The sequence below is a fragment of the Lytechinus variegatus genome, chromosome 8 (assembly GCF_018143015.1).
Source record: "Lytechinus variegatus isolate NC3 chromosome 8, Lvar_3.0, whole genome shotgun sequence".
NCBI lineage: Eukaryota > Metazoa > Echinodermata > Echinoidea > Temnopleuroida > Toxopneustidae > Lytechinus > Lytechinus variegatus.
In genome coordinates, this window is record NC_054747.1 from 38,657,525 (window position 1) to 38,672,145 (window position 14,621).

Sequence of the window (14,621 nt, forward strand, 5' to 3'; positions counted from 1 at the left end):
TGGTCATCTTGACCATGTGAGGGGTCAAAATGTGGTAAATAGGGGTCAATTTTTGGAATTGCCCCGATTGTGTCGAGTTATACATCGAATTGTTTGTCTGGTTATACTGAACAAAAACGTGTACACAATTATATACTCTTGACCTCCCGTTAAAAAGTTATGGCCGGAAATAGCAAAAGGTCAACGAACTTTCGTTACATTGTATATATGGCAAAATACACTAAAGGTGTTAAGAAAGCTATTTTCCGGGTTTTTTTTTTCTTTTTTTGTGCATGTGTGTACTTTTTTTATTTTCGATTTTAATAAGTTCACATTCTGAGGTTCATATCCAGAAGATATTAGGGTGAAGACAAGGTTAGGGAAAGGTCAAAAGGTCAACATGTAGCTAAAATACACTAAAAGCGAGTAGAATCCTAGAAGTCTAATTTTTCGTAGGTTCTGTATTTTGAGAAGTCTGTATCTAAGACATTAAATCTATTAAGGGGCTTATTTAGGAACAAAATAGATTAACAGAGATAGACGTACGTCGAATGCATTTAGTGTGGTATCATGGTATTGCAGGAATACCTTGAAACAACTTGAAAAACCCTTATGCCCTTAAAATCTTATCATCTTCATGATGTAATAAGTGCAACCAGCTCTTTTCGAGTTTCTCTTTTTTAAGGAATTTAACTGAAGTTAAATTCATTTTCAATTTACTAGTCTTTGATATGTAAAGAAACATTTCCTTCATTGCTTTGTCAGAATATTTCAATCAACAGAAATTATTGTATTGTAGTAGGGTATAAGTGTAATACTATGTTAACAGAATAAATATCAATTGGCCAGTGCATCCAGCTCCTAAGAAAGATGCATAACATTTCATTTGGATTAACTTAAGAATAAGGTTATGAGGTTTGGATTGAGGATAATATGACAAGTTGGGCTCCAATTACTCCTTAATTAATTCAAATGTGTGACGGTTATATTATTCTGACAAAGAGGCAACATCATGCAGGCATGCGTATTGTAGTCGTGTATGTCAAATATGCTGATGTGATATATTTTGACCATCTCGATCTCTGGAGTCAAGAAGGACTACACATTTCTGGTGCTGTTCTGAGCTAATCATCGGGGCCGTTTTTGCGTAATTGTAAAGAGAAATTTATAGCTTTTGTGCATACTTTTGGTCAATTATTATGTATCTTTCAGTAAAAAAAATGCAAGTTTTCACAATTTCTGGGGGCAGCTGCCACCCCCACCCGCTGCGGCATGGCCGTGGTTTACTTCAATGACATTTGTGATTATTCCTTCTGGCAACATCCAGGTAGTTCACCAAGTAGGAAAAAACACAACAAAAGAACAATCAGCATCTATGCATATCACTATCGTGAGAACAGGTATTAAGTTTAGATTCACGTTGTATGCTCTGGAAAAAAACTTGATAAACACTTGATAAACTAGTAGGCCTAAAGCCGAGTTAATGACAGCACAATCATAAATATTGTGCAGTCTTTTTTGGCTCCAGAAATCGAGTAATGGTCAGAATATATCACATCAGCAGAATGGACATGACTAACGACTACAATGAGCATGCCTGCAAAATGTTGCCTCTTTGTTAGAAATAATATAACCGCCACTCGTTCCAATTAATCAAGGAACAATTGGAGCCCAACTTATCATATCATCCTCAATCCTAACCTCATTATCTTATTCGTAAGTTAAGTCAAATAAGATGTTAGGCATCTTTCTTTGGAGTTGGGAGCACTGATCAATCGATGTGTTTATTAGCATAGTATTACACATATACCCCAGGACATTACAATATTTTCCGTTGATTAAAATATTCTGTACAAAGCAAATGGATGAAATGTTTTTTACATATCAAAGACCGGAAATGAGACTTGGAAATGAAAAGAACTTGAATTGAATTCCTAAATCACAGAAACTCGGAAAGAGCTGGTTGCATTTATAACATCATGAAGATAATACGATTTTTTATAGGTTTTGTCAAGTCGTTTCAAGGTATTCCTGCAATAAACCATAATACCACACTAAACTATTCGACGTCTAACTCTGTTTATCTATTTTGTTCGTAAATGAGCACATTTAACCCCCTTTTTATCTAATGGACAATGTCTTCTTAGAGACTTTTCAAAATGAAGTACCTACTTCGAAGATTCAAACCGCTTTTAGTGTATTTTGGATACCAATGAAAGTTTGTTGACCATTTGACCTTTCCCTGACCTTTTATTGACCCTTAATATCTTCTGGATAACAACCTCTGAAGACGAACTCATTAAAACAAAAAATAAAAAGTACAAACATGCAAAAAAGAACAACAAAAAAACACGAAAAAATTAGCTTTTTATCACCTTCAGTGTAATTTGCCATAATATACAATGTAACGAAAGTTCGTTGACCTCTTGACATTTCCGGTCATAATTTTTTAATAGGAGGTCAAGAGTATATGGTTATGTACACTTTTTTGTTCAGTATAACCAGACAAACAATTTGATGTATGACTCAATACAATCGAGGCAATTCCAAAAATTGACCCCTATTGACCCAATTTTGACTCCTCACATGGTCAAGATGACCATTAGAAATTTGTCACCAAGTTGAAAGTTGTTCCTTGTGATGTCACCAATCACATAAAAGTGAAAAATCAGACTTAGCCAATTTTTCGAAGTAGATGACATATGCTGCCTGACTATTACGCAGTTCTTTTTTTAGTTTGTGAGCAAGTTTGGATAATCCATGTGGAGTAAGAAATTTCCAAAAATTCTGTATATCACTGTAAAGGAAAACCATGAGTTAGCAACTCTATCAACGTCCGTCAGCGATCAATCAATCTCGGGATATTCAGTATATTTCAAAATCTGGTCAGGAAACTCTGCATAGATTACCTGATCCTCATCAAAGCGCCAAAGATATTTCAGTCGGTCATCCGTGATCCTTGGCCGAGGGACAGAATTTATGATCCATGCCCTTCTGTCTGCCAGTGTCTTCTGCATGCAGAACTCAACTCTTTTGAAGTCTGGCTGCCTTTTTTCAGTGCTCATCCAATCTATGTGCCCTGCAACAGTGTCAGATTTGGAAAGAATAAAAACTTATACTTAAAAAGAAAAACAAATAGATTTAGAATCTTCATTCATTTAGTTTCTGTCAAATCCCTTTTCATCCGAGTCCTTAATAGTCATTTGCAGCAAATTTTACTATAATAGCAAGTTTTATGCAACGACATGCCAGTCTTGTTGCCAAAGACAAGAACAGAAAAGCTCCACTTGGTCACAATTTGTGACTATCTGTCACAAACACACTGTACCAGTTAACATTTGGTGAAATACCATAGAACCAATGTACTTGCGAATTAGACTAAAAAATAAACTTTAGGTAAAATCTAATAACAGAGAAATGCAATACAAAAAGTCACAACAATGTAGCCACTGTTAGATTCCTGCATCAATAGTGATACTCAAACATTGGTAAGATATAATGCATATATTCTCATATTTTATGCATTTACTCATATTTACTTAATTCATCAAATCTTAAGGTGCCAGATACATGTTTCCCTTCTTTCACTCATGGATCTAAAGGTCCATGTTTCACTCAAGTGCCCCAACACACATTTAAAGCGTTTTTACTGGCCAAGTTCTAATCCTCTTTAATAATCCTTCTGGTTGAGCCTCATATATAACTATGTCAAGTGAAAAAGAGAAGTGCCTTAGGTTTGGCCATTATCAAGTAATATATTTATCTGCATGTAGAAAGATGAATCAATTGCCAAAGAAATTAAATGGCATGCACTAGGGCAAGACTATGGCAAATTGAGAGTTAGATGGGGTTTCTGTTTGGTACCAGTTTTATTATACTTACTCTCCACCATTCACCAGTTGCTGTGCGCCGAGGACCACAGATAATGTTTAATTCTTACTCTCAATGGCCCTGTCACAAGTTCGTCCTCTTCCATGTCTGCAAAATCGTTGAATTTGTCTTGCCATGTCTGCAGGAAAAATATCTTCTTCATTCACTCCAAATGTTGTGCACACCACCTTTAAGCAGCTCCCGTTTTGAGGTCTCCTGTGAACTGTTGGGACCAACACCCTTCTTTGATTTTGGCCATATATCAAAATTTGTACCTGGAATGAAAAGTAATTGATTTTCTTACTAAACCTGAATTTTAAATAATGCGTGCAAAGAGCTTCCAGAATAAATGTGTGTAATCAAAAGATATTGCATGTACATGGACAGAAATATTTCTTTTTTTTTCATTGATGCAAGAGGCAAACAGACATATTCCAATGGTTGTCTGGGTTTGATGATACATATTCTATTAATTTATCGTTTTTTCTAGTATTAGTTTCTTGCCTTCGAATATTAGTAAAATTTAAGAGATGTTCCAGGCTGGAAATATTTACAGAGCAAAATGCTAAAAATTTTAACAAAATTGAATAAAAAATAACAAAGTTTTTGAATTTCAAATGATAAATATTATTCCGGAAAAACAGATCTAGGCATGTCTTTATGAATATTCATTACGTTGGCTGGTGATGTCATATCCCCACTTTTTCTTTTGTATTTTATTATGTGAAATTGGGTTTAATTGAAAAATTGCTACCAAGAACTAAAACAATTGGATTGACAACTAATTAAGTGCACTAGTTATTTATTGCTGCAACTTATTTCATCATAATGGAGACACATCATTTACACATCTATGAAAAAAGGAAACATTTACATGTACGATGTTATGTAATAACATAAGAAATATATGGAAATGTGACATCAGCCCACATAATGAATATTCATGATGATGTGCATATAACCGTTTCCCAAAAAATATTGATAAACTTTAAAACTCAATAACTTCGTTATTTGATATCAAATTTTTTGATGAATTTTCAACATTTTACTCTGTGAATTTTACTCCATTTATTTAGATATAAATATTTTCAGCCTGGACCATCCCTTTAACTTTCCGCTACCAGGAAAGAAAATAGTGTTGCAGTCTATTAAAAATGTTGATTTGAAATTAAGATACAGTACTATTATGACACAATGGTCCAGCGATGGGATTTCCATTTATCATCACATGAAATTTTATTCATTTCATAACCAACCATACTTAAAATTCATACAAATTTCAGACAATTCCACTATTAGTGACACATATGGAACAGCACTTCTAAAATTAATTGCTTAACCCATTTGTGACCAAATTCCACATTATGTGGTTTGGCCTCAGATTTTCATTGTTGTAGGGCCTACATGTATATACGAAAATACCACAGAGACTCGAAAGTAAACATTTGAATATGTTTTTGGTAACAATCATCGCTGCTGTGGCTAGGGAAATGCGCAGATCTTGCAGTTGTGTACAACCATGATGTAGGCCTAGATCTACTATCGTAATGTGCATGCATTCATGCTGTACAAATCGTCGAAACAAACAGCCAGCCACGTTCGCACAACCACACTCTGGGCTGAACTTACAAAAAAAAAAAGATTTCACACGGAAAAACATATACAGTATACAGAAATATGAACTTTACTCCCCCTTAAAAATAAAGGATTTATTAAAACATACTAGGCTACGAGTACGACGTGTTCCACCATAAAATAAAATAGATCTAGCCAGTCCAAAGACCAAGCAAGCGAAGCCTAGGCCTAGCTATGCCCTACAATGAAGCCAGCCCCAATGTCTGGCTTCAAGTTCAAGTCAGAATAAATTTCTGGACCCATGCAACACTCCTAATCAAAATAAATGCAGCAACATTACAGACTCTAACTAAGGCAAACTCTTAAAAATAATCCACTGACACTGCCTGCTGCATTAACGTACGGTACTCGGGCTTGATGGTGAGGTACATACCGGTACCATACGGTACCATACGCGCACGTCCTGCTGAGCGTTCAATTTCAGTCATGCAAGGCCAAGGAGGTGCCAGGACTAGGAGTCGACTAATTCACGAGAATGCCCAAGTCTTTACAGATTATTGATTATATTAGCTTACTTACCGATAACTTTCTCCTGACAGTTCCATGATTTGTCTGTTCTCCTATAGTTTCAGTTCAAAAAATGAGCTGAATGCAGTTATTGGTTAACTTTGGCTGATTGTATCTGCACGCACGGCGTACGTACGTGTGTGTGTGTGTTTGTGTGTACGTCATATGGTGTACGTGCATATCGCATTTGTGTGCATATGCGGTACACATATGTGTTTGTACGTACACCAATGGGACGCGCATAAATAAAAAAAAGGGGGCGCGAAAAAGAGCGGGGGGGGGGGAATGTGCGAAATCCGTGTTAAACACAATTATAAAGTAGACAGGTTCAAAATGACAAATGATATTCTACATGTACGTATATAGACAGACAATGTTTAGTGACTGGACAGACATATCTTGAAATAATACAAAAAAGATAATTAGTCCTATGCAGCCACCCCGGCTACCTTCAAGTTAAACAACAACGGCCCTGCTTAGTTAGTAATTCAGGTCGCAGGCCTTTATGTTAGTCATGCCTTTGGATGGCCGGAAGTTAGTCGTACAACATTATGAGGTGCACGCCTCATTTAGTCAGAAACCCACAATGGTGTTAGTCAAGCCTGTCTTTTTACGAAATACGAGTAATGAAAAACCTTCGTTAGTCCAGCTGAGTTAGTCGTAACAAGCAGACTAACAAAGGTTAGTAATTGCTGTTTGACTAGATTTCTGACTAAAATTTTCTTAGTCCAGCTACAAGTGACCAAGAAAAAGTTTTCAGTGTTCCCATTTAGTTTTATATCACAATAATCCTGTAAACTCTTGTATCGTGATTGACATATTTTTATTCTTGCATGGTCCATTACATCGATATTTAATAACATTATGTTTATGTTTTTGCTGTCATGTAGTAGTTATTAATAAATGCTCACAATAGTGGATGTGTACATGATGAAACTAATATGGCAGATTATCGCTAACACTTTTTTCTCTTTGATAATTTCTATGTTTAGGTATAAATAGGGAAGCAAATGTTGGGGACGACGTACGTCTCAAGTGCATATTAACCAACGTAGCCGAACAATTATTTTTTATTTCTTGGATGAGTAACGGCTCAGTGTTATTCAGATGGACTATGCAGAATGACGGTCAAATAAATACAACGATGCACACACTTGAAGTTAACCATGAGCCGGTCAGCATTCTGACATTGAACAACGTTTCACTTGCCAACGAGGGTATATACACTGTTCGCCTGATGTCTGAAAACTACAACTATGAGTGCAGAATCAACCTGATAGTGAATGGTAGACATTATACTTTTTTTTAAAGTAGCATATTCATTTATTACATAAATATATGCACAGTCAGAGGACCCAATTTAGCCACTCATAAATCAGAATCGGTGTTTCATTTTCACGGTGAAAATATTAAGCGAATCTTAGGGAGAGGAGGGCTCCAAGCACTCCAGCTTAGATAGGGACTCTGCGCTTCAAAAAATATATATATACATGTACGCTTCGTTGCTATGTATACGTATGTAATAATATGTTGAAATGCGCTTTAATGGTAATACAATATAATGGTAATAGCGCTTATATAGACAAACTAGTTATTGTTATGATGGTGGGCCCCAAGTCTGCGACCTAACATTTTGAGTTAAGATTGAACATTAATTTCTTCTTATTTCAAAAAATCTTCTGGTTAATAGTGTTTCTTATCGTATTAAGAGTAAGTGTACCAAATTTCTCATTAAAAATGACAGAAAATATAAGATTTTCTTTAAAAAAACCTTGGGCAGTCATTTCAGATTGAAAAAAAAATGGTACCCCATGTCTGCGCACTCATTCACTTTGCACACGATTCGGGGATGTTGATGAGAAAGGTTGCATTTTGAGGCCATCACATAAAATACCCTGAATTTGTTATTTTTCCACCATCTTGAGTCGGATTTTTTAATGAAGACCTATCTATGTATTACATGTGTAAAGTTCGTGGTCGTTGCGTATTTTTTTACTAGAATCGCGCAGATACCCGGGTGCTCAGACTTGGGAGACCACGCAAACATGGGGGAACTGACCATACCATTATACTTATTATCACTATTAAATTATTTTTGCATGGTGAAAAATAAAAATATATATTTCATTGGAATGATTTCAGTTCCGCCGGAGGGGTTGGACTTAGTAGACGGAATGGACATTTCTACTCTACACAAGCAGGAAACACTTACGGTTGGAGAAGGGGAAAAGAGGACACTAGTCTGCAAAACCAATGGATCAGTGAAACCACCAGTCAGTTTGGAATGGGATGTATCAGATGGAATAAATATATATGATGATTTGCAAGAGAATGTGAATGTTCCCCACGACGGACGACTAAAAGTGCCTACACGAACTATCGTCTTCACACCAACATACAACGGTGCTGAAGAGCTTCAGGTAGTATGTAGGGTGGCGAACGAATCGTATCGTAACATAACAACATCAGTCATCATAAGAAAAGAAGGTAATCATTCAGTGAGTTTAATTAGTGATTTTTTTCCAAAGGAAAATGTGATGATTTGTTTTCAGCCATGGCATGAAAATGAGAATGCACCCTGCATCAAAGACGTGCATTTAATTCATTCTACATAATCATTGTGAAATTCGTTAAAGATCAAAAACATTATTTTTTCCACCTTTAGTATGATGCCAATATCGAAACTCTACTGCTGTATTTTTGGACTGCCATTTGCCACAAGTGAATATTTTGTTCATTTGGTTTCTCCCAGTTCTTTATCCGTGATCACATGATAGCAACACGTATTTTAACTGATGTCCCTTCTATATATTATTTCAAAGAAGAGAAGTTTGTTCTATTTGTCCCTTTTGCTAATATGAAAATATCTTCTTTATTTTGCTTTCTCTTGTTTCCTGTCTATTATTTCCTCGAACAATTCCCAGTTTTTTCTCCTTTTTATAAACATGTACACAATCGATAGGGATTGATAAAGGTATTAACATTTATTGCACCAGTATTATTTGTTTTACGAGTTGTATGAATAGTATTTGTATGAATTCTTACAAACAATCGGTAAAAATTTCAGTTTATACAACATACACGCTTGCGTTTATGGCATTTAGTTCATACGCGCGACGGAGTATAATGGCGGATGTCTCATTTTCAGGTTTTAAATGCATTAAAAACACTCCCCTCGTGCTTCGTTCTCGAAATATTTGTCTAGAGAGAAAACATATTTCATGAAAATAAATTTCAACATAAAGTTCTTAAATTGTTTAAATTCAGCTCAATATGCATGGAAGGTAATGTGCTCTAGTCACCATGGTCACTTTGTGGAGTGAGATTTGTGTCATGTCAATGAAATTCAAATAGTAACAAATCCCTTCCGATCTTAGATCAGGATATCATGTTATTGTACATTATTTGTATTATACATTTTATTCGATTTTCAATAGAGCAATAAAAATTCCCCCCCCCCCTGATTGTTAAGGGATCCTGGACACAAGTAATAACGTAACATGACGAATGCAATCAAGGTAATATCTTAATACAGTTGAAACTAGTTTGAATGTTAATATTATGCACTCTTTTTATTTCCCAATATATGTAGGAACAACTCCCCAAAGTTATGTAGGAACAACTCCCCAAATTTATGTAGGAACTACTCCCCCAATCAAACATCTTGTGACAATTTCTGAGGAAAGTAATCCAAGTCTGGCAAGTGATGAAGAAGTACAAGGTCGGTATTGTTTTTCTTGCATTACCTTTGCCAAATATGACTAAATGCCCCATTTCGTGATCACAGATCAAGCATGGAGGTCAGTCATTGGCTGCAGTTCGCATTATTATTATTATTATTTATCTCAACCCAGACAAAATACACGAGAGGCGAGTAAATGCAGTTTCCGTGGAGTTCAATAAAAAATAATTTCTGAAAAGCATCTTCGAAATGATGTATATCGAAATGTAAAATGATGTGTCATCAAATAAAGCCAAAATAATATAATGCAACAATTAAAACATAATACTATAAACGTAAAGCCTCCTGAGATGTGTCATATGCGAAAAATTTAAAGTTATTAAACCAATCTCCTCAATTGAAAATTAAAACAGTCCATCCACATTCAAGACAGAGACACCAGTTTGTCATGTTGGCCAAATGTGGGAAACGTAAAAATCCATCTGCAAAGCTACGAAGCAAAGATTCCCGTTAGCAACACGAGCTTATGCAGGAAAACTTTTAAAACAGAAACTAGTGCTCAGAAGCCCCACCAACGGCCCCGAACTAGAATGTGAACGAGGCAACGTTTGCGCGTTAAGAGGTATTATGGGAATAGAATGATTATTGATACGTTGTTTGAAATTGTACTTGTCATCCCATATAAAGAATAACAACAAATTTTCCCGCCATGTTTGGTATTGGCCAATGGGTCAAAGTCAACATCTTAATTGACACTAAATATAATTCTGGTCGTATTTTCACATCGTTTGAACTATATCATTATTCAAAGAGATCAAATGGTAAGACATATATATTTGGCTTTGCTCGCTAGCATTTTAGGGAAGACTTAATATTCATTATTGTCAGACGTAATAACATGTAATTTTATGTTTTGACTCTAGACAACTGTGCTCTGCTTCGTATAGTTATCTACATCTTGGGAGGGTCATTAGGTGCAATGATTCTGAGCGTAATTGCAGTAACGGTTTCTCACAAGTGCTTACAACATAATACAGATAGAGGTGATTTTTTTTCTGTTCAATAACTTAATAAAAATATCAATATAATGTCAAATTCAGTTAAATTGTTTGATTATAAATGACACAGAAAAATTACTATGAAAATATGTATAAACTGGTCTTTTCTAAGGACCAGAAGATTGTGATATTTGATGTAGTCTATCATGTCTATGTGAATTGTATATGAATATGGTGATTACAAGGCTATTATATAGCTACAACCATATCCAAGATATTTGTATAATTCATCGCAACTGTTTCATTAATGTATTTACATGTACAAGAAATTTCATTTGACTTATTTCGGACTCATATTCATGATAAGCATGATAAGCTCAACATGCATGCACATCATGTGCACTTTTAACGCAATTTACAATGAGAGATTAGAAGCGAACAAAACTGGTTTTATTTGTAGAATATGCCCCAGATGACTTTGAAATCAGCAATTAGTAATTTGCCATTGCCATTCATTTTTTTTCTTTGTTGGCGATGTTTTGGTGATTTCTCGGCATATCCGTTGTCTATACTTATTATTTCACTATTCGTTAATTATTTCACTATTCAGTTAACTTTATTTGAACCAGGCAGTCCAGTGGGTGCTCAATCCATACTCTATTAATTATGTTTTATGTTTCATTGCACCAATTTAGTATACATTTAATTGCAAAAATAAAATAATGATAATAATAATTGTTTGTTTGTTTTATTTCCGAAATCAGTTTAAAAAAATATACAATATACAAGAGAATTACATACAATAACGGAAGATCACCCAATTCAGCTGTATTTGGAAATACTGCTGTTCTTCCTTGGGGTTCTACATTTACCATACAAAGTTATATACACCATTAAAATACTAAAAGAAAAACATTTCCAAAGTAAAATACATTGACAGAAAAGTGTTAAAAAACAACTTACTAAAACTATGAAAACAAAAAGAAAGAAGAAAAAAAAATAATAACAATTCGCTGTAGCGTTCGATATCAATATAATGTCAGAATTTCAAAGTGCCATTTTTTCCAATTATTTATGATTACCCATTTCTTCGAGGACAATACATGTACATGTAATCAAAACATTATGTACATGTATACAATATCCGTTGTATATTTTTTTATTAAATCTCCCTAAATTTCTTTCATTTTCAAATTTGCTTTTGAAGCAGGGGACGCAGACATGGCAGATGGAGTGCCAGTGACCGCAATGCACCAGACGGACTCGAACCACGAGCCTCTTTATGCGAATTCCATCATGGTAAATATAATTGGCAATACCAATACAATCTTGTTCAATTTTTTAAACGAATTTTTAAGTAAAACTGAATATGTATTTCAATAGATCCCGTTCGAGAATATTATTTCGTTTGACATTGTTGACGAGAAAAACACTTATAATTAAAAAATATATATACATATGCAGATCATCATCACGCTCAATTTTCGACGCCATCCTTTCTAACATACATGTAACGAATTATACATTTTAAATAGATATAGTTGTATAGATATATCAAAAATCGTATCACCCTATGGCATTGTGTTATACATTGTGCATCTACAACGATTAAATTGATGTAAATCGAAACTCATTTGATATAAGAGGCCCATTAGATTACCTCCAGCCATGCGAACAACTTGATTGTTTCTTAATTATTGGCAAGAGCATATTGGTTATGGTATAATAAATTTCTGTTTTGAATTCCAGGTCAGCTTTTAAAGGTGCTACTCAGTAAATTTTCCTATCTCATACATTTTCCTAACTTTAGTCCACACCTGGTGTTGGTGGAGATTCCGCTGTTTCCCGAAGTGATGTAGTTCCTCAGCAACCCATCCAGGATTCCCATGAATACATGGAGATGAAGGCAATAGCTCACCCTGGTATTCCAGCCAATCATCAAACCAATCTACCTGGTAACTCTTCTTCTCTGAATCCAACAAAGTCAGCATGTGCTTCATCACTGCAAGGGGGTTCAACGTTAGATGCCATACTTCAACAAACGTTGAATTCCTGTGACGGGGGATACATATCTTCCTCAGTTCCTTTAACATTTCCCAAGAGAGGAATTGCAACAGAGAGTATTGATTCGGTGATCACCACATATTTATGAGTTATTTCCAAATGATTGAATTGAAAAGTTGTCATATTCCATAGCTAGAAAAATGATTGGTTTAAATAGTTAGAATTGACCGTAGATATATGTATCACCAATTGAGCGAATTGGCGTTGTTTCAGAACAATCATTTAAAGAAATAAAAATATATATGATGACGTAAGACAAATTGTATAGAAATTGGTAATCTATCTTTGACCTAGAATCATTACATTATCAACGATGACTTGACAAAATAGATAAAAATTATATATATTTTTTTCAAATCGTTTTTTTAGATATTAAGACCAACCCCTGGTCATGAAATCCATTTGTCTTCTTAAAACTGTCTCTAGATGATTGAAAAAAAAATTATAAATAGCTTTAAAAGTAGCAAATGCGTTTATTAATAAATAAATTATTGCATTTTCCACGACTTTACACTGCATTCGAGGGACAACTTACAACGTATGCGTGGAATAGTTGAGATACTTCGAAAACAAAAAAGAAATGCATGATTTGATATAATTCCTAAGAAAGAAAGATTAATCTACTAACCAGTACCAGATGTAACATACTCTCATCGGTAAACGGGCCAGGCGTGAAAATGATATTGAAATTTATGTATATAATGTAGGGCTAGTCAAATCCACGATCAATGTACATAGATGTATTGTGATATATCAACTTATATCAATTTCACACTCGGTATAATTGTTAGACTCACACATAATTATTAGCAAAACTGATACCACTCCATATTTAAGAACAATAGTACGCAGCTAATATTATTCACTGTTAGAAAATTTATCCTTAAAATAAACTAAGTTCCTGCAGCAGAGTATCAAGAACACCTTTAATCTTACCAGATTGCGATCTTGTAAAATTACAGGAAATTGGTATTAGGTGTATGGAACCTTACAAATTTCCGTAAATAAAACACCATTTTCCCCTTTTTAAACAGACCTGTTTTGTTAAATTGTAGAAAATTCCTGTTTTATGAATTTACAGAAGGATTCTGTTATTGCTTTCTGCAAAATCTTGTTTTTTGTGTAAAAATCAGGGTTTTTTAGAAAGTGTATTTAATGATGAACAATTTTATTTCTCCGTATGAAGTGCTAATTTACTTCGTTTTTGTGCTTGTTGTTGTTATTTTTTTTTTATTTAAGGGGGTTAATAATTTCAGTTTATGTTTTACATGCACAAGTTTTTTTGCACATTTCTAAGAAAATATGGCACACTGCTGTTATGAATACTTCACAAACAGTTCGCAAACTTGATTTGAGGTTATGGACCTCAGTATTCTCACGTTATAACAGAATGCATAGCACCTGAATTAGTGAGAAAATGAATGAGCATGCATTCCAATTACCCCCTTCCCCGAAAAATGGGGGGGGGGTGGAAGTCATACTTGAACTTTGAGATGAACATTAAGTTTCAGGGATTCATTTCCCTGAAGCAAAATATGATCTGTTAGCTTATAGAAAATGTGCCATTGTGACAATTCTCGCCTTAACTTAATGTACTTCACTTAACGGAAGTGTTTGGTTGACCTCTTTCTATCTCCTCTTGAAGGGGTGACATGTTTCACTTTCTAGAAATAGATGATGCTTGAAAGTGTCAACGTTAAAAAGAAAAATCCTCAAAGGCTTCAAGGTTTTGAAGTTTGTATAAATGTACATTTGATGTGTTTAATCCTTTTCCACTCCTTACTCAAAGTCACTCAAATAGTTCTTCAAATATGTCAGGAATGCACAAAACCTCACAAGATAAATAAAGGATCCCGAGAAAAGATAGTCTGACAATGGTCTGTTTT

General features: G+C 34.6%; 2 protein-coding genes across 2 annotated transcripts; both read left to right on the forward strand.

Annotated features, from left to right (window-relative positions):
* The first annotated feature begins 8,138 nt into the window (after positions 1-8,138).
* On the forward strand, positions 8,139-10,882 carry LOC121419900. Its single transcript, XM_041614380.1, has 3 exons — positions 8,139-8,478; positions 9,584-9,712; positions 10,597-10,882. The coding sequence occupies exons 1-3, from the start codon at positions 8,166-8,168 to the stop codon at positions 10,737-10,739; spliced, it is 585 nt and encodes a 194-aa protein (XP_041470314.1). The 5' UTR covers positions 8,139-8,165; the 3' UTR covers positions 10,740-10,882.
* Positions 10,883-11,885: 1,003 nt separating this feature from the next.
* On the forward strand, positions 11,886-13,506 carry LOC121419802. The gene is made up of 2 exons (XM_041614264.1): positions 11,886-11,970; positions 12,482-13,506. The coding sequence occupies exons 1-2, from the start codon at positions 11,893-11,895 to the stop codon at positions 12,821-12,823; spliced, it is 420 nt and encodes a 139-aa protein (XP_041470198.1). The 5' UTR covers positions 11,886-11,892; the 3' UTR covers positions 12,824-13,506.
* Positions 13,507-14,621: the final 1,115 nt, after the last annotated feature.